Source organism: Fistularia commersonii, chromosome 6, assembly GCF_037954325.1.
Source record: "Fistularia commersonii isolate RoL2024-O1a breed Wild chromosome 6, RoL_Fcom_v1.0, whole genome shotgun sequence".
NCBI lineage: Eukaryota > Metazoa > Chordata > Actinopteri > Syngnathiformes > Fistulariidae > Fistularia > Fistularia commersonii.
Genome location: NC_141289.1, coordinates 1,995,246 through 2,014,839, shown reverse-complemented (window position 1 = coordinate 2,014,839; position 19,594 = coordinate 1,995,246). Strand labels below are relative to the sequence as shown.

Here is a 19,594-nt window from a genome sequence, read left to right as displayed (position 1 = left end):
TTGTTCCCTCGGAAAGTCTGTTGGGTCTCGTTTACTTGGCGCACTTCATCTGCTTGCATCCTCCACTTCTGTACTATTGATTTGTTAATGTTGCTATGTCCCTGTGTCAGGTGGGAACGGTCCAACAATCAATAAAGCGGAGGGCCTTCGAAAGTCGCACTAAAACATTTAGATTTTTGAGCGCAGTGTACCACATAAAATTGGTTGCAGGTCTGTAAGCGCAACAAAAATTCATACATAAGGCGCACCTGATTATAAGGCGCATGGCTGATTTTTGAGAAAAATTTAAGTGTGCCTTTTAGTGCGAAAAATACGGTATACTGTCACTGTATGCTCAAAGATCATTGTACCACCTGCTCTACTTGCCTCATAGTTTGGGGACCAGTACAGTTTGTTGAATTTGAATTTTATGTCAGATGCCATTACAGCATTTCAAGGCTTCAAATCTTCAGTGCCACCTCAGCTTACTTCATGCCCACATCAACCAGGAATTTGGTGACTGAACTTTGCAAGCATGAGTTGATCACTTTGAAAACTCTGGAGGAAAAAGTAAAGATACAGTTGGGGGGAAAAAAAGAAGTTACGAAACAATCAGAGACTGTTAGCTTGCATTGTGTCAATTGGCTTGGAACATTACATGGGCTAAAAAGCCACATGAAGGGGAATTCATCAAAGTCTTCTCCCTGTCTTGGCCTTACAACAATACCAAACCTGTTTTGTATTGATATTATCGCAAGTCTTTCAGTCTTTTTGGTGACGTACCGCAACAACCAGAAGGTGAGCTCCAAGCTACCCATCTAAGGAATTATTGAGGGTACGCTTTAATGTTGAAGATAATATTTGTACATTTTGTGAAGACAACATTGAAACCACTGATCATATATTTTTCTCATGCGAAAAAGTACAGGGCTTTTGGGCTAAAACTCAAAAATGGGTTAAAGACAATTTTCCATCATCACCAGTTTCCATTACATTTGGTTTACTTTTAAGCAACAAAAGAGATGAACTATGTGTCAATGTTATTTTAGGCCTGGCAAAGTTCTTCATTCACAAAAACCGAATGCAAAAGTGTTCCCCCAATTTTACGTTCTTTATAAATGGTTTTGAATTATATGAAAGATCCTTAAAACTTTTGGAAAAATCCAAAAACAAAAAAATATACAGTTTGATGGGATGTCTGAGATTTCTTGTGAACCACCAAGTTAAATATGTTATATTCCCCTTGCATTTTTTTATCTATCTATGTATTTAATCATTTTCTTTTACTTTCTTTTTTGTCTAGCATTAAACATTTCACACAAACCTTTAACCCTCTCAGGCTCAAATTAAGTTGTAGTTGCAGGAAAAATCTGATATTTGGCTGTCGCAAATCTGCAACATCTGCCTGGAGAAGGTTAACACTGTTAACTTCTGATTAAATACAGAACGAATGTCCTTATGTACTTTGCTCCCTCATCCCCGGTTGTTTCATTGATATTCGACTCAACCTTGCCATGTTTATTTGTACATGTGTATATTTTTTTATACTATTTATGAAATGAAAAAAAAAAAATGAAAACAGAAAAAAAAACAAAACAAAAAAAGAAATAAAAAAAGACCCCGCCGGTTCACGTTTTATTTTGGTAAATCAACTTCCGGGCTCGGACACTTCCGGGCGGAAGTCGGTGCCTACTATGACGTCACAGCGGCACAGCTGTACGCCTCAGAGAGGTAGAGAGAGTCCACCAATTGACGGTTACGTTACCGGGAGGCGGAGAAGGAAGAGGAGGGAGAAGCGAGAAACACAACGGCGGAGGAGAAACATCCACCCTTCCCGTCCCAGGTGAGCTGTTTAGCGGCGAGAAATGAAACAAAAAAAAGTCTGTTTCCGGTTGTTCGGTGTCCACCGGGGGTTAAGCTAGCTGCTGTCAATTAGCACAACAAGGGGCTAGCTTAGCTCGACGGTTTTTTCCCCTCTTCCCAGCATCCGGGTCACTGGCTGCCGTCAAACCTCTTCCTTGACCTCTTCTTCCCCCTACTCGTATTTGTAATGTTTGGTCGACGTGACGCCGTGTCGTGGAGCGACGTGTCGAGCGTCTCGCCGGTTTTCACGCGTGGAATCCTCCGCCTGTAGCGCGTCCGGTCGCGAGTAATCCGCGTTACTCCGGTAACGCCGGTGGGAGTCACGTGACGTTGGTGCGACGGGCTTTCCGGGTCAGATATCTATGGATGGATCCGACACACACACACACACGCACACACAGTGAGCTGAGCCCCACCGGTCCAGCCTGCATGCATGAATACACCTCTGTGTGTGTGTGTGTGTGTGTGTGTGGTATTCAGAGACACACACACACACACACACACACACACACACACACACACACACACACACAGCAGCAACAGGTCCTCCCAGAGGGTTTTGATGTCAGAGAAGGAAGCTCAGGATTTTCTGGAGACTTTCCCAAGAGTGTGTGTGTGTGTGCGTGTGTGTGTGTGTGTGAGAGAGAGAGATTGAATTCATAAGCAAACATTCATTCTGAACATTTTGACTCCGAATTCTACGATGATGATTTGATAGCCCTGATCTGGTGTGTGTGGACCGTTCACTCATTCATAAATTTCTCATGTGTGTGAATGACAGGGTGAATGGTTGTGTGTGTGTGTGTGTGTATGACACTTGAGCGTGGGGGTCAAAGGTCGTCCCTCTATGACGTCTGAATGAATGGTTGTATCTCTTTCTGTCCTGTCGGGCCCAGCGACAGCAGGGAGAGGCTCCAACACCCCCACGACCTTGATAACAAATGAGTAAATAACCAAAAAATCAGCTCATCGAATCTGTTTTGATTGTTATTTGAGTTCTGAGACAAATGTCGTGAATCCAGATCCAGTTTTTTAAGTATTGGGTTTGCAGAACTGCTAATCGCGGCACGATAACCAATGAAACCAGCGCGGCCACATTCATTCATTCTTAGGTTTTAACGCTTTTCTACGTGATGGGTATCCTGAAACCAGTGACTCGCTGAAGTCGATTCCTGACCGAAACAGGATTCATCCAGACCATTTAATGGTGGTTAACAATAAAAAACCAAGACCTTTCATTTATTGGTCTAATCGCAAACCGTGATCACCAGCTCTGATCTGAGCACATTTTTATTTCACTGCCCGAGAGATAATAGCTTATTAACAGGGTGTTACTTGGCCGCTAAGGGGTCAGAGGTCATCTGACACCAGGCTGCAAAGGGCTTTCGAGCTACATAGTTGCTTTTAAATGCTGCTTTGCAGAAAAGAGAGGAAATAAGTGTCCATAAAGCCAGGTTGGTTCATCAGGTATCAATGTATATCTGACTCTTTGCATGAGTTTTGGCAGATGCAGGTCTTGCCCAGCGCACAGCCTCACTTTGTTTTGTGGAAATGTAGGTCAGAGTGGATGCGTGAGATTCGCTCCCCCTTTTGGGTCCAAAAGAAAACAAGTCTTCTGAAAAATTTCCCCAGGTTTCTGTCGATTAGCATTCATATTTATGCAAACCTCTTTTTTTTTTTTTGAAACGCAGCTGTTTCTGCCGTCGTACTGAAGTTGTTCGTAACGCTTCTTGATAAGAGAAAGGAGTTGTCACAGTCCACTCCTTTGGGACTCGGTTGTTTAATCTGTGACATTTTTCCATTCAGTCACTTCCTGGTTGTTTCTGCAGATGAAAAGTGTTTGATTTGCGCTCGTCATCAAGCGTTGAGTAAATTTACGTGATAGAGAAGCAGGGAGGAATGGAATAATTATAAAATGTATTCATTTTACAGCCCACCGGTCCTCATTCGTCGGCCATGCGTCCGTCGGCCGCCCGCTGCCCCGTGATGGAGAAGACTTGAAGCGGTCGCAGAGTGTCCGCGTGTTCGCCGTCGGCCCGAGCGCTCGCTCTATTTACCCATCGCCGTGACAACGCCGCCATGGCTCCCGTCCCCCCCGGCGTCCGTCTGCTGGTGTCCTTCAACAGGGACCAATGGTGAGTCTCAGCGTCGTACATGTTGGAATCTTCTATCTTCAAGGCCACGGGATGTTATCGGTTGGAGTCCGCTAGCGGTTCACTCAGTGAGATTCTCGGAAACGTAGTCTCCCGAACCGTTATCTCTGCCCGGTTTCTCTCCAGGTCCTCCTTCGCTGAACTTTCTTAATCGTCCTCAGTCGTGGCTGAAAAAGACGACCGCCATCGAAAGGACAAACCTGTCAATCAGAAGCTGAATGCGCTAGCTGTTAGCGGACAAAAATGTAATCCGTGTTCCGAACGGTTTGCGTTTTTGAGATAGACGTGGGCTTCGGTTTTATATATTTACCTATGATGTAATTGGCGGAGGCAAGTCGCGATGGCTCTTTGGACGTGGATTCATTTCAAACTGTCCGTACGGCTTTAGCTCTGTGCAACAATGTTTTTCGGACCCGAGATTCACGGGATTCCAAAGCGCTCAAGTCGCTTAAAAGATTTAGCTCCTCTCCCCGAAACCTTTTTGTCTGTTTCTGTCGTCCCTGCAGGTACAGAGCTCTCACCTTCATCCTCACCTTCTTGCTCTACACCAGCTTCCACCTCTCCAGGAAACCCATCAGCATCGTCAAGGTAACGCACGCCCGTTCCAAGCCACCGCCATCGAGGCCCTCCGGGGCGAGGTTACCTTAAAATACCTGCCCGTCGTGTCGATAAGCACGGACGCTCTTAGATAAAACACCCAAAGCAAACATCCAGGACCTCCCAGACCTTCACAGGAACTGATCTCAGTCTGTTTTGTTCTGCTTCATTTGTGCCAAACCTGCGATTGTTCGCACGACGACCGGCTTCTCCGTGTTGACAGAGTGAACTTCACAAAAACTGCTCGGCCATCATTGACGTGGCCACCATGGCGTCCAGCGGCGGCGGCGGCAGCAACAGCCCACAGTCGCTCCACTCAGACCTGGACTGCAGCTGGAAGCCTTTCGGTCCGTATCTGAACATCTGCTGACCTTTTCCTTTGTTTTTGTTTTGCGTCTCCAGCATCACATTAGCCTGCGGTTTAGCCTGGTTTCAACCCACCAGGCGGGTCAACAAAATAACAAAAAAAAGGCAGGACAAAGTCAGCCCTCTCGGGAAACAAAATTTTTAATATATTTAACAGAAATAATAACAATCTTCCAGAGTTCACCTGCAGGATTATGCAGAAATATTGAATCTCGGTGAAAATATGCATCATATATATAACTACACACTGTTGTCCGTCTATTTATTTTTATTTTTATAAAAACCTGGTCACTGTGCCTGCACAGAATGATATGGTTTTTCCGCAAAACCACACCATAGTATTTTAGTTAGTTTTTTTTTTTTTCTTCTTTTTAAATGAAGTAAATGAGCGTAAACGCGAGCGTAGAATCTATAGAAGCGCGATACAAACAAAGAGGTGACGCCACGACTCTGCCTCTCCTCCAGAAAAGAGCAACTACAAACAGCTGCTGGGAGCCATGGATTACTCCTTCCTCTGCGCCTACGCCGTCGGCATGTACCTCAGGTACCGGCTTTTTCCCTCTCGTATTTACAGCCCGATGAAAGGATCTTTTCACGCTCTCTTTCCATGCCTGCAGCGGCATCATCGGCGAGCGGCTGCCCATCCGGCTCTACCTGACGGGAGGCATGTTGGCCAGCGGCCTGTTCACCTGCCTGTTCGGCCTGGGATACACCTACAACGTCCACAACCTGGGCTTCTACGTCTTCGTCCAGGTGGGAGGCGTTCGACGCAGCGCCAGGAGCCGCGTAAACAAATCCGTCCGATCGGTTCCCGGACCGGGCGACGCGTGATCGGACCTCAAAACGGCGACGCGAAGCCCAAACGCCACCTCGCGGTCAAAATCGGCGGCAGGACGAGCCGGCCTGGTATTATTTCAGCACCCGGTGTTTTCAGCCGCATGTCCTCTGCGCCGTTTCAGGTGGCCAACGGCCTGGTGCAGACCAGCGGCTGGCCCAGCGTGGTGACCTGCATCGGAAACTGGTTCGGGAAGGGAAGGTGAGGCTCATTTTATTCGGTTTAAAGGAAAAAAAACATCCAGAATTTCCACGCCATCTATATGTTTGGCACCCTTAAACGCACCCTTAAATAGACGTCCGTTTAGCATCAGATTCTCCGTGTGGCTCCACTTTGAGCCGGCGGCTCTCCTTTCCCGGCGCCGTCGGCCTGTTCTCGCCTCGGCGCCAAGTGGCGTCCGGCCGTGACCTCCTTGTTCCTGTTTGTTCGGCCCCCAGGCGCGGGCTCATCATGGGCCTGTGGAACTCTCACACCTCGGTGGGAAACATCCTGGGCTCGCTGATCGCCGGTTACTGGGTGTCCTCCAACTGGGGCCTGTCCTTCATCGTGCCGGGCCTGATCATCGCCGCCATGGGCGTCGTCTGCTTCCTCTTTCTCATTGAACGTGAGTCTCTGTGGTCATTAAAAGCGCCGGCGAAGGCGTCATTGCCTCATTCTGCTTTTGCTTCTCAGATCCCAACGACCTGAAAAGCCTGTATCCGGAGAGTTACTCCCCCAACAGTGTGAGTAGACGCCGATAGCCTCGTCTTTCCGTTCCCGGGGCGTATTCGCTCAAACGGACGCCTCCCGTCTCTTTACAGGTTCCCAACAAGAACCGGAAAGCAGTGAACGGACACAGGGAGGTCTACCTGCAGTACAAGGACGACAAGAAACAGGTGCGTTTGCATGTCGTAGGTATGTTCAATCCCATGTTTGGCGTTCTGTGTTTTGTTTATCTTGGTGCTGAGACGGGATTGAGAATGAATTCAGGCGTGAGTTTCGATAATTTCCGGGCGATAAGCCGCGACTTTTTTCACGTAAACAACCATGCGGCTAATATATGGACTTTTGGTTCGGGGGGGCTAACGAGCTTCACGCCGCTAAAACGTTTCTCCTCGTCACATCGGACCGATGAAATGAGCGGGAAATTCTGAGTCCGTTCAACTCCCGACACCGAAGAAGACGACTTTGGCGGTTTTAGCGCGCAAGAGGAAGCCGGAGATAGCGATCGGCTAGCCGGTGCGACGGTATAGACATACAACCTTTCACACTGTTATTCATAAATTCATAAATCCAGCCATTTGCTCTCATTCAAACAGAGCAGGGGTGTCAAACTCAAATTCACAGAGGGCCAAAATTAAAAAAAAGAACATTGTCGAGGGCCAGACCAATTTTTTTTATTAATTAATTTATGTTTTTATTATCTTTAAGATACAGTAAACTACTGTATTAACCATCCTAATATATTACAATTGAATTTTTGCTTAAATACTGAAACCAGAACAGGTTTAAGAAAATAATAAAAACAAAAACTGAAAAAAATATCAGGCTTCTATATCTTTAACTTTATTGATTTTAATTGTAACCTAAATCTTTTCATCACAGACCATCAAGGCCGACACCTAAAAAAAAACCATCTCTTTCAACTTTGAACAGACCAACTTTGAAATGATTATCATCATTAAATAATAAAAAATTAAAAACGGCCACATAAAATGCCGACACTTCGAGCCCCGAGTATCGCCAAATGCCGCGGCATTTTCGGCAATCAAAACAGACAATTCCGGCACTCGTAGAAAAATGCCGCCGCGATTGCGGGACGATTGCCGCGCATCGAGCCCGCTCCGTTTCCCTTCCGTTCGTGTTTTTAACACACGAACGAAAAGTGTCGCGGACGGCAGCGCCCCTGCTAGCGCTTAGCAGCAGCTAAGCTTAGCTTCCTGCTCCACATCGGGAACTCCCGCCCCCGGCACCGGCTGCTCTCCTATTGGCCGCGCGTAGATGTCGTCACAGCGTTTTGACGCTCGAATTAAAAATGTCTTAAATCGGGCGTCAAGGCGTCAAACGCCACCCTTGCGCGACGCTCTGCGCCTCAGCGCGGACTTGCGCTCTGTCGCTGACGTCGCACATACACAATGAACGGCTGCGTTGACGCCACCCAGCGCTTGACGCGTTCAATGTTTAGCACCTTTAGCGGTACGTGCGCTGTGTAACGGGCCGGCGGGCCAGATGTAATACATATTTTAAATCATCTCGCGGGCCAAATATAATTGTAGTGCGGGCCAAAATTGGCCCGCGGGCCTGAGTTTGACATGTCTGAAATAGAGACACTAGAAAAATAGAAAATTCAAATTTTCCTACCTGATGCTATCAGACTTTTTAATTCCTCCTCCTTCAGCCAAAGGGAATATTCAAATGTTTGTACTTTCTAAGAACCTTAAAACACTTGATAGCCTTAACTTTGACACTTTATTTTTTATTGTATTTCTTATTCTCCCTCCTTCCTACTATTATTGTTATGTTTTGCTTGAAACTCTGGCACAACAATTTTCCTTCGGGATAAATAAAAAAATGTACCGTACATATTTATTTTGTGTCGTCTCGTGCGGTTATGCAAGTTTATTGCACATATAAAGACGGTTTTGCATTTTTGTTGCGGGTGGATCATTTTATAAGTAGCTCGCATGCTAAAAAGCCCAGAATGCAACCCGGGAGCTCCTCGCTAGCGCCGACCGCGGCGAGCTCTGCTCCCTTGTTTCTATATACACTGCTCAAAAAAATAAAGGGAACACTTAAAAAACACATCCTAGATCTAAATGAATGAAATATTCTTATGAAATACTTTGCTCTTTACACAGTTGAATGTGCCGACAACAAAATCACACAAAAATGATCAATGGAAATCAATTGTATCAACCCATGGAGGTCTGGATTAGGAATCACACTCCAAATTAAAGTGTAAAAACAAACTCCAGGCTGATCCAACTTTGATGTAATGTCCTTAAAACAAGTCCAAATGAATCTGTGTTGCTTCCTGAGTGGACACTATGATTTCACACAAGTGTGATTGACTCGGAGTTACATTGCGTTGTTCAAGTGTTCCCTTTATTTTTTTGAGCGGTATATCTGGTTTCTGCCCGCAGAGTTACGACACGGAGCTCCTGTTGCCCAGAGACAGCGCTTGCGTCCTCGTGCAGCCGGTCGTGGTGGTGAAGAGCAAGTCGGAACCGTCGGCCATCAGCTTCATGGGAGCGCTTCGTATCCCGGTCAGTCACCGACGCGCTCATGCGCTCCGCTAGCTCGCGCTCCTTCGGTTCAGGCTAGTCCAGGGGTCGGCAAGCTTTAACACCCAAAGAGCCATTTGGACCCGGTTTCCTCGGAAAAGAAAACACCGGGAGCCGCGATTACTTTTTTGACGTCTAAAATAAAGGTACCGCTGTATATATTGCTTTTTATTACCTTTACAGTTTGTATAAACAAGCGTGTAGCTTCTGAAATTCACAAAGTATTACGGAGAAAATTAAATTTTGTTTATGTAATCAACTCATTTTGAGCTTTGGGCTTTCAGAGCGTGTAGCGGAGCCTTGACCTGAATTTTAAAAAATAAATCGGGAAAAAAAAATCACTGTCAGTAAATAATGAAAAATAAATATTTGCAAAATATCTTCATAAATATTTATTTTACCTGGTTTATGGGACTTCTGCTCCTGAACTTAAGCGCACAGCATCTGCAAATCGGGACTTTAGCGGCTTCCACGAGCGTGACGTCATTTTGAGCGGCGAAAAATAATAAATATAATTTTATTTAATATTTCAAGATCACAATAATCGTCCAACTCAGAACTAAAAGTTAAAAAAAAAAAGAATTAACACAAATGAAATACACTTCATTTAAATATTTACAATTTATTTTCCCAAGCCACAGTGTAAAGAATCTGTAGGATCAGCAACAGATTTAAGATTCAAAGCATTTATTGTCACATATACGTAAACACGTATATGAAACATATACGGAAACACGTTTAATACACATAAACGTGTTTCCCTGCGCTGTGAAATTCCTACTTTGCTCTCCGTCGTGCATCTGGATTTGTGCTGATAGAATGTAAACATTATCATGAATATCAACATCGCAATTGAACAGTGGCAGCGCAATAAGACTCGCAAAGTAAGGCGCAACTTTTTACATGTGCAAGGCTGTTTAAGTATATTATAATATACTTTATCCGTGCGGTCAGGTGACCACACCTTGTTTCTACACACCACACACACCCACGCACCTGCGAGTGTGTAAGCTAACATACATTTGCTATTCAAATATCAAGGGCAGGTAAACTAAACCATTGGTGGATGGGGAGTGGCAGCATCGCTCCGGATGGATGCTATTCTACGTGATATTATCACATCTTTGATCAATAATATACAGATTGATAACAACCAAAAACACAGTTGAACAAAAGCAGTTGTTCAGTGCTTTTTTTTTTTTTTTTTTTTTTTGCTATTAAGTGTTTATTTCTTTACATTCTCTGTTATTATGGATTCTTATTTTTCTTATGCAATTTTTTTTAAAATATTTTTTATTTATTTATTTAAAACACATCACAAAAGCAGAACTGGAACGGATTAATAGCATTTAATTTCAGCGAGGAAATTTAATATATTTGAGCAAATCGAGCTTGGTCACGGAACCAATTCAACTTGTAAGTCCGGGTTTTTACTGTATAAATAAATCAAGAGATACACAAATAAAGTGATTTAAGACGAAGCAAAACAGAGGAAATATAACAAGATTACAAACCAGACCAAAATAACACCTGTGTGTTAGAAATCACCAGCAACTTTTCATATTTCAATATGGAATATACATTAAACCGTGACGCACATGTTTTCTTTTATTTTGTTGTTTTTTTTTTTTTTTTTGACGAATATAAATAGTTAAACAAGGTAAACATGCTTTGATTCTCTCCCACCTGTAACTAATCGGTCGTTTCCAATTCTAAATGATTTATTGATATTTTTTCCCTCTCATTGCTGCCAGTCAGGGAGTGAAGGTTCTCCGGTTTGGATTGAGTCAAACACACACACACACACACACACACTCTGTACAGCGGTGTCTGTGTGTGTTAATGTGTGCGCTGTGTGTCTCCAAGGGGGTGATCGAGTTCTCGCTGTGTTTGCTGTTCGCCAAGTTAGTCAGCTACACCTTCCTCTTCTGGCTGCCGCTCTACATCACAAAGGCAGGTGAGGGCCGACACGCCGACGCTTTTCATCGCCCGCAAATGTAAATAAAGGGAGGATTTTTTTTTTTTTATCCTTAAAAAAATAAACAAACACCAAAATCAACACCTGCCATGCTAACGCAGGCAGCCATGTTTGTTAAAGAATAATATCCCACCCGCAGGGAGTGAAACTCATTTTATTTGTCCATTTATTCGTGCTCTTTTTTTTATTTTTTTTATTCCCCATTTCACTTTGCCCTTTTAGTTTGAAACCCAAATTTATTTTGCCCTTTTTATTTAACAGCTTTTCCCTTGACAGCTTTAACACCTTTAACAGCTTTTTTTTTCTTAAAACCCAATTTTATTTTTCCCTTTACTCATGCTTTTATTTTGCCTTTGCGCTTTTTTGAAACCACCCATTTTACTTTGGCTTTAACACACGCTTTTATTTTGAAACCCAATTTTATTTTTTTCCCCATTACTCCCTTCATTTTATATTTCCCTTAACTCGTGCTTTTTATTTATTTATTTATTTATTTATTTATTTATTTATTATTATAATTATTATCATTATTATTATTTATCATTATTATTATTTATTATATATTACTATTCTTATTTATTTTTTATTTATTTATTTATTATAATTATTATCATAATTATTATTTATCATTATTATTCTTTATTATTATTATTCTTATTTATTTATTTATTTTTTATTTTTTTAAATAACCCATTTTTAAGTAACCCATTTTCTTTTTTTTATTTTTCCTATTTTTCCTTTTCCTTTATTTTCCTATTTTTCCTTTTACCCACGCTTTTTATTTTGAATAACCCATTTTATTTTTCCTTTTACCCACGCTTTTATTTTGAAACCCCCGCCCCATTTTTTTTTTTTTTCATCCATTACTCCTGCTTTTATTTCAAAATCCCGTTGACACACCGGTTGCGGTAAGGGAGGGTTTGTCGCGGGACAGCCGCGGTAACCATGACAACCGACCGAGTCACGGAGGAAAGACGACGTAAACGAGCACCTTTTTTTTTTTTTCTTTTTGTTTTTCCCAGCTCACCTCGACGCCAAGAGGGCCGGGGATCTCTCCACGCTCTTCGACGTGGGCGGCATCGTCGGTAAGGCTTTTTATTATTATTTTTTTTTTCTTTGTATTGCCTCCAGGCGTGGACTTCGAACCTCGAACATGTGATAAAATGGAATTCATCCTCTTTAGAACTCGTAACCTCAACGACAACGCTCTGCGTTTGTTTGTTTTTCATTCAACGAACTTTTAGATTATGATTATTATCGTTACCGCGCAGTTTCCGGTGCCATCGTAGCTGCTAGCCGTTGTCTTTCGCATTTGTTTTTATTGATTTTAAGGAAAAAAACTGTTTTTTTTTTGTGAGTTTCCATGTGAAGGAAGCTCTCACGGCGTGGTTTTATCTTCCAGGTGGCGTTCTGGCGGGCGTGACCTCGGACAAGCTGGGCAAAAGAGCCACCACCTGCGCCGTCATGCTACTGCTAGCCGCTCCCACGGTATGTTAGCCGCGCAGAAAACACACCGTCCAGCCGAATTTTAAGAGTTGCGTTTTGCAAGCAAAGATTCAAAGTGTGTATCGTCTGGAAACAGTGTGCAGTGTAAATTCTGTTATTTGTCCACAGCATAGCTAGATAGGTAGCAAAAAAAGACAGAAACAAAACAAATAATAAGCATATAACGAAATGTAAACAGTGGAAAGAAATGTAAACAGTATGAACAGGATGTGTCGACCTGCTGCGCGGATCCATCAGCAGCATTTCTTAAAAAATAAAAAAAAGAAAATGATATTTTTCACGTTTTGTGTGAAACAGATGACTATTCAAGTGGATGGTCGATACAAGGCTCAGAATTATTAAGAGTATTTGTTCAACAAAGCCATTGACGTTTCATTTTTTTCGCCTTCTTTTTCCAATCCGACAATTTTAAAAAAAGCGTCGATCGTTTTATAAGATGAATTCCTTTCATAGACACTTTTTCCAGATCCATTAAACATTACCTGTAATTTACAGCTCATTTTCAGGTCAATTTAAACCCGTTTGTAGGCAACTCAATTAAATCCTTTTTCTTTCTGCTGTTGGAATCGATCGACAGATGAAGCGACTCCCAGTCCCGTCCGATTCCTAATTCCCAAGCGCTTTCCTCCCCGATGAGAACAACTTAATTTATCCGGAAGTCGTGGGATTAATAAATAATAGTAGGAAATTGTAAAAATGGAAACCGCCTCTTCTTTTGTCTCCCAGCTCTACGGTTTCTCCATGATCAGCGAGCTGGGCCTCGGCCCGACCATCGGTGAGTCTGAGCGAGTCGCGATCGGACCTTCTCTATCCTAAAACCGCTAAAATAATAACTTTATTTACATTTATTTACATAACAGTGCCGGTTCACTGAAGTAGCGTTCATAGTCGGCACGTCTATGCGGCTTGTCAGCATAATCGGGTTGTCTTTAATTGTCTTTAATGTCTTTAATTTATTACTAATTTATTTACCACGCGTCGTCCTATTTCCTGGTTATAGCTTTCGGGTGGCTTTCGTTTGTCTCATTATCTCCATCTCAGTGTTTTTCCACGCTGCCTCCTGAGGGTTTCGTTTACTGCTCTTCATATTTCCTGCTCCATGCAAAAAAAAAAAATGTAAAAAAAAAAAACCTGCAACGTCGAGCTAACGCTACGCCGTGTTCACCATAACCGAGCATCGGTGTCAAGTATTAATATCGAGGTATTTGGTTGGTTCATAAGTTGAACGATTGATTAGGGAGAATAAAAAAAAAAAAAAGCAAATTCTGAACGGTATGATTTTTCAAGCTGATCACAAGCGTCTGACCACCAGAAGATGGCGACGTTTACAACTTCCCAGTGAGGAAGAGGCAGTGGAGACCAAGAGACGGCCTCTCCTTCGAAGCCTTATTTCTTAAAAAAATTCAGAAAACATCAGTTTCGTGCCGCCGGAGGATCAAACACGTCCTACTTTTATTTAACCGGGGAAAAAAACAAAACAAAACACTTTTTTAACCCTCATATTATGTTAAGGGTCAATTTGACCCATTGGGTCAATTGGTGAAATGGGTCAAATTGACCCTTAACATAATATGAGAGTTAAGAGCAGCAGCACAATAACATAGATCAACAAATAACCTCATAATCACACACATAAAGAGGGTTTTGAATATAAAATTGAGCATGAGAGCGGAGACATTTCAGGATCTTATTTAAAATAAGTTTAAACTTGTCTGGTGTGACCAGCGCAAGTCGGTTTCAGGTTATTTTGTTGTCCAGGGAGACCTGAAGACGACTTAAATTAAACACGAATTAAACACATTTATTGTAGCTATGAAATATTTTAGGAACGCAGAAGAAACGCTTGAGAAGAGACTCTTTTTCGGACCTCTCACCTACAGGAGTACCTTGAGATGAATTAATTCCTATACAAATTCAATTTAACCGTTTAAAAGAATGAATCACTGTCAATCCATTCCAGACCTAACCTACATTTTTGGAAAAAATAAAAAAAACGTGCCTAATTAATAACAAATATGGTGTAAAAACTTTAACACCCAAGAAGAGAGAGTGTAAAGAAATAAACTGATTTTATTCAGTGTATTAACCTTACTGGCTACACACTTAACGCTACATCGTGATGCTAATTGTAACTTGCACGCTTTGCTACACTTTATGGCGAAACTTCATTTAGTGACGGAATGAAGCGGCTTTTCTTTTTTAAAACCGGCTTGGAACGACGCTTCCGTCGACGTTCCCGCCGTCTGTGTCGCCAAATCCCTGCAAACGTCGTCTGCCTCCTCACAGACGGCGCTCTACGTCACGCCGTCTCGCCCAGATCCACCCGGCGGCGGCTCGTAACTCGGAAAAATCTCGTCAACCGACGCGCTCGTACTTTAAACCGAGGTTCCTCTGTCTGACAGAACTCCTCAGAATATCGTTCAAACAAACAATCCTAATCTCATTTGAGACCGAGGACGACAGCTAATCCCCTCCCGAGTTGCTCATCAGCACCGTCCAAGTCGACGTTTCTTTTCAGAGGCGTTAGCGTCTCCTCAGCTAACAAAATACGTACGCAGCTGCTCGCGCGGAGCCCAGGAATCAAATCCCAGAGCTTAATAATTAGCATAATAGGTGCCTCAGTGCTTCGCTCATCACACAGGCTTTGACTGCTCTTCATTCATCGGGGGGCTGATAATGGTCCCAGCTGCAGCTCATTATGAGCATGTTAAGCTAAAGGCTAATTGTAAAGCCGTCATGTGTCACGCCGCAGGGCGGCCGCTGCTGCCGAACAACGGCGCCGCCGTTCCCCCCCCCCTCCCCCAATCGCTGACACGCGACAATGAAACGCATAGCGCAAAAAATTTGATTTTCTCGATGGTTGCATTTTCTGCTCTTTATTCTTGCGTTGAATTCGGTTCTCTGCGTGAGACGCTACGGCAAACATGTGCATGGCGTTTGCTGTTTCAAAACACCGCCGTGTGAAATTGACGCTAATCGGCTAATATTCTGTGCATGTGGACAGTCGGGAAAATTCAAATTTGAACTATTTTAGCATTATGGCAAAGCATGCTAACGATGAGAGTGCTTTTTAATAGGCCCAACATTGTGTGTGACATTGGGTACAAAATTGTGGAATTTCGTTTCGCTAAAACCAGCTTCGTTTGCGAAATTGCGTTTTAGGAATCGGAAAAAAAATGACTGAAATTACCACTAGATCCTAAGCATTGTTTTTTTTTTTGCTATGTGTGTGTTTCCCAGGCATGCTGTTGCTGTGCGGGGGTTTGGTCAACGGGCCCTACGCCCTCATCACAACTGCAGTGTCCGCAGACCTGGTGAGATATTGTTTTTTAGAACAGCAGCTCAAGGCGGACGGGTGCTAGTAATGTGCTAAAAGCTACATGCTAACAGTTGAAAAGAAGGCCCGCTCTAGATGAAGCCCAGGAACTCGAAGAAGATATGAGCTAACTATCATGCATTGGTGAAGGGACGCGAGTTCAGACGGGATAGAGAAGAGGGAGTGAACCCCATGGCAGCATAACTAGAAGCTAGCATAGCGCTAATTATTAGCAGTCGCTCAACGAATGCCCGCCCCTTCATTCGGACTGAACTCAGGTTGATGGCAGTCGGATGAAGTCACCCGTTTCTTTGTCGTCCCTTTTTCAGCCGCCGTTTTCAAACACACAGGAAATACCAAAATCACTGCAGGACACACACCGGGCTAGTAGTTGGCGGTATGACTTTTTGGGAATGACCTAGCCGGTACCGCAACATGAAGTAATGTTCCTGCGGTTCAAACGATTGTAGACTAGGATTCATGGCACGGGAAGAACTCTTGAGGTACTCCGGAGTCGCCCATGAAGGCACGCCTGCTTCGGTTCCCCGTCTCCGCAGAATCCGAGATGTTTCCCAAGAGTTCTTTTGCAGTTTTCGCCCGAGAAACCGTCGTCGTGTAAAATCCGGTCTCGAGTACGAAAACAAGTAACTCCCCAATAACTTCTCTTCTCTCCGTTGGACCCCAGGGGACCCACAAGAGCCTGAAAGGCAACGCCAGAGCTCTGTCCACCGTCACCGCCATCATCGACGGCACGGGATCCGTGGGTTAGTACAAAACACGGCGCCAGAACGTAGCAAAGAGAATCGACATCGTGAAGATCCATCCTTATCCACATTTCCGAGTTTTGTTGATAGTAACTGCAGATGGTCTCCAGGCGCAGCGCTGGGCCCCCTGCTAGCCGGCCTGCTATCTGCAGGAGGATGGGACCAGGTCTTCTACATGCTGATGACCGCCGACTTCTTTGCTCTGTTGGTGAGTTTCATACTTGTATCACTCGGAAGTTCGGCGATTTACACTATTGAACGTGAATTTTGCGTGTGTGTGTGTGTGTGTGTGTGCGCAGCTCCTCCTGCGGCTAGTCGCTAAGGAGATAGCCTCAACCAAATCCCGTCCGGCTTCCGCCGTCGAGTAAGTGTCCTTCCACCTCTATCGCTCTTTTTTTTTTTTTTTTTTTTCCTGTCCCCTCGGCAGCCGTTTTGAAAGTTTATAGGATTTATCAGGACGCCGGATTATATCAGTCGGACACAAAGTCTCCCGTGACGGCGGATCAAGGACGTCCATTTATCAGCTGCACGTCGATCAACTCGCCACAAACGCGCGGCGACGCTAACGGATTTCACAATGAATAGCTTTCGTGGATTTTTGGATTCGTTATTGTTTGTTTATTCCGTCCGATGACGATGAAAGTGTCGTCTCTTGCGAAAGTATCGCCAAACATGAGCCAGAGTTGGAAAAGCCCAGTTTAGCGGTTTAGCCAGATGACCGAAATTCAAACTCAAAAAAATTCAAAAAATGATCCCGTGCTTAAATCACACTTCCCTTTACTTCCCTTTAAATATTTATAATTTTATTTATTGATTTGCTTTTTTTTTTTTTTTTTTTTTCTTCTTCTTCTTCTTTTGGTAAATAAATTAATTCAGGGAAAAAACGCGGCGCCGCGAACGGCGAGTTCAAGTTTCATGCTGTTTATTGCCGGCGACCGTAAAACTTAACGACACTCGACTTATCAACGCCGTGTTAATGTTTGTCTCTCCCTCGCAGGTTGAAGGAGCACTGAGCGCTCGATTGTACTGCCGGCAACACACACACACACACACACACACACACACACACACACACACACACACACACACACACACACACACACACACATACTTGACTGTGCAATGAAACCACTATGGCTGGACTGGATGGACCGTGCCCGGACGAACCCAGGCCCAGCGGTTGGTGTCGCAGCTGCCCGGACGCCTCGGTCTGGAGGAGTCATTCTGCACACACACACACACACACACACACACACACACACAAACAAAAGGCGATGTCATAGCGGGTAATCAATAATCAGTAATTATGATTGGCATAAAAAAAAATCTAAAAAAAAAAAAAGGAGGCAACACAGATAGTCCAACTGTTAACTCTTCACCCCAAAAAAACACACACACACACACACACACACACACACACACACACACAAAAAGTGATGTCATAGCGGGTAATCAATAATCAATAATTATGATTGACATAAAAAAAAAAAATCTAAGAAAAAAAAAGGAGATGACACAGAAAGTCCAACTGTTAACTCTTCACCTCAAAAACACACACGCACACAAACACACACACACACACACACACACACACAAACACACAGACAAGGTGATGTCATAGCGGAAAATGAATAATCAATAATTATGATTGACATAAAAAAAATTCCAAAAAAAAAAAAAAAAAGGAGACGACACAGAAAGTCCAACTGCGAACTCTTCACCTCAATAACACACACACACACACACACACACACACACACACACACACACACACACACACACACACACACGGACATATGGCTTCTCTGTCCCTCTCACCCTGGCAGCCCATGAAAGCTGGAACACACTTGCTGCTGATTCACAAGTGTTTCAGACACTGTGCGTGTGTGTGTGTCTGTCTGTCTGTCTGTCTGTGTGTGTGTGTGTGTGTGTGTGTGTGTGTGTGTGTAAGTAGCCTTAACATGGTGCAGCTAATTCAAGTAAGCGGCATCTCAGGACCCGTTCTCTCCCGTTAGCCGTTTCATAACCTTCGCCGTTGGGACTCGTTCCTGTGTGGAGAGACTCCCGTGATCCAGATCGCTCTGGTCCTCGGCCCCACGAGGACCCGTCGCCCCCGTGGCGGCGCCGACCTCGTCGACAGCGGCGCCCGCCGTCGTGCGAGGAGAAGAAACGCCGCGGCGTTCGCGGACGCCGCATTCCTGTCCCGATACGGCACGGAGATACCCGGGCTAAAGTCAACACTCCCGGGTTGTTTACTCAAAGCATCGCGCTAATCGGAATAGTACATCGGCACAAGGGGTTTGTGTAATGTCACACACACACACACACACACACACACACACACACACACACACACAACCCGCCGTCACCGTTGTGGTGTTTATCTCCCCCGCTCGTCCTCGAGGAGCTCCGACTCCTGCTGCCCCTGCAGACGACCCACTCGCCCCCGTTGTCACGACGCCGGGCGTTTGTGTATTTCAGAAATACCTGCAGTGACAACACACACACACACACACACACACACACACACACACAGTAGAAACTGCAAGTGCCTGCCTTTTTTAACTCCTGCTGGTGTCGAACGGTTTGATTCGCCGTTAGCTTGTTTTTTTGTTGTTTTTTTTTTTGTCCTGAGATTCATTTCAGGATTCAGACGGTGTGTGTGTGTGTGTGTGTGTGTGTGTGTGTGTTTTTCTCAACGCTCTGCTGGCAGGAGTCGTTCCGGACGGCCGGTTCGTTGCGGGAACCCGCGTCCCAAAATCACATCCGGCCTCCCCGAATCGGCCTTCCACCCACGCCTTACCGAAACCAAAGAAATCCTTTTTTTTTTTTGTTTGTTTTTTTAGTTTAAAACAAGACTTTATTTCAAGAAAACATTTCATGATTTCTTTTATTTTTTTTTTCCTCGTTCATTTCAGTTGATTCGTTTCCCCGCCGACACAAAACGAAAAGCACTTGGGGTTCGATTTGGATT

General features: G+C 44.0%; 1 protein-coding gene across 1 annotated transcript; it reads left to right on the top strand.

Moving 5' to 3' along the window:
• Positions 1-1,675: 1,675 nt before the first annotated feature.
• On the top strand, positions 1,676-18,397 carry slc37a1 (solute carrier family 37 member 1). The gene is made up of 20 exons (XM_086147719.1): positions 1,676-1,822; positions 3,775-3,977; positions 4,502-4,583; positions 4,816-4,939; positions 5,424-5,502; positions 5,576-5,711; positions 5,918-5,994; positions 6,231-6,397; positions 6,466-6,515; positions 6,594-6,668; positions 8,916-9,038; positions 10,923-11,013; positions 12,057-12,119; positions 12,437-12,522; positions 13,267-13,315; positions 15,781-15,854; positions 16,542-16,620; positions 16,731-16,828; positions 16,920-16,984; positions 17,618-18,397. Exons 2-20 carry the CDS (start codon positions 3,922-3,924, stop codon positions 17,631-17,633), a joined length of 1,590 nt encoding a protein of 529 aa, XP_086003845.1. The 5' UTR covers positions 1,676-1,822; positions 3,775-3,921; the 3' UTR covers positions 17,634-18,397.
• Positions 18,398-19,594: the final 1,197 nt, after the last annotated feature.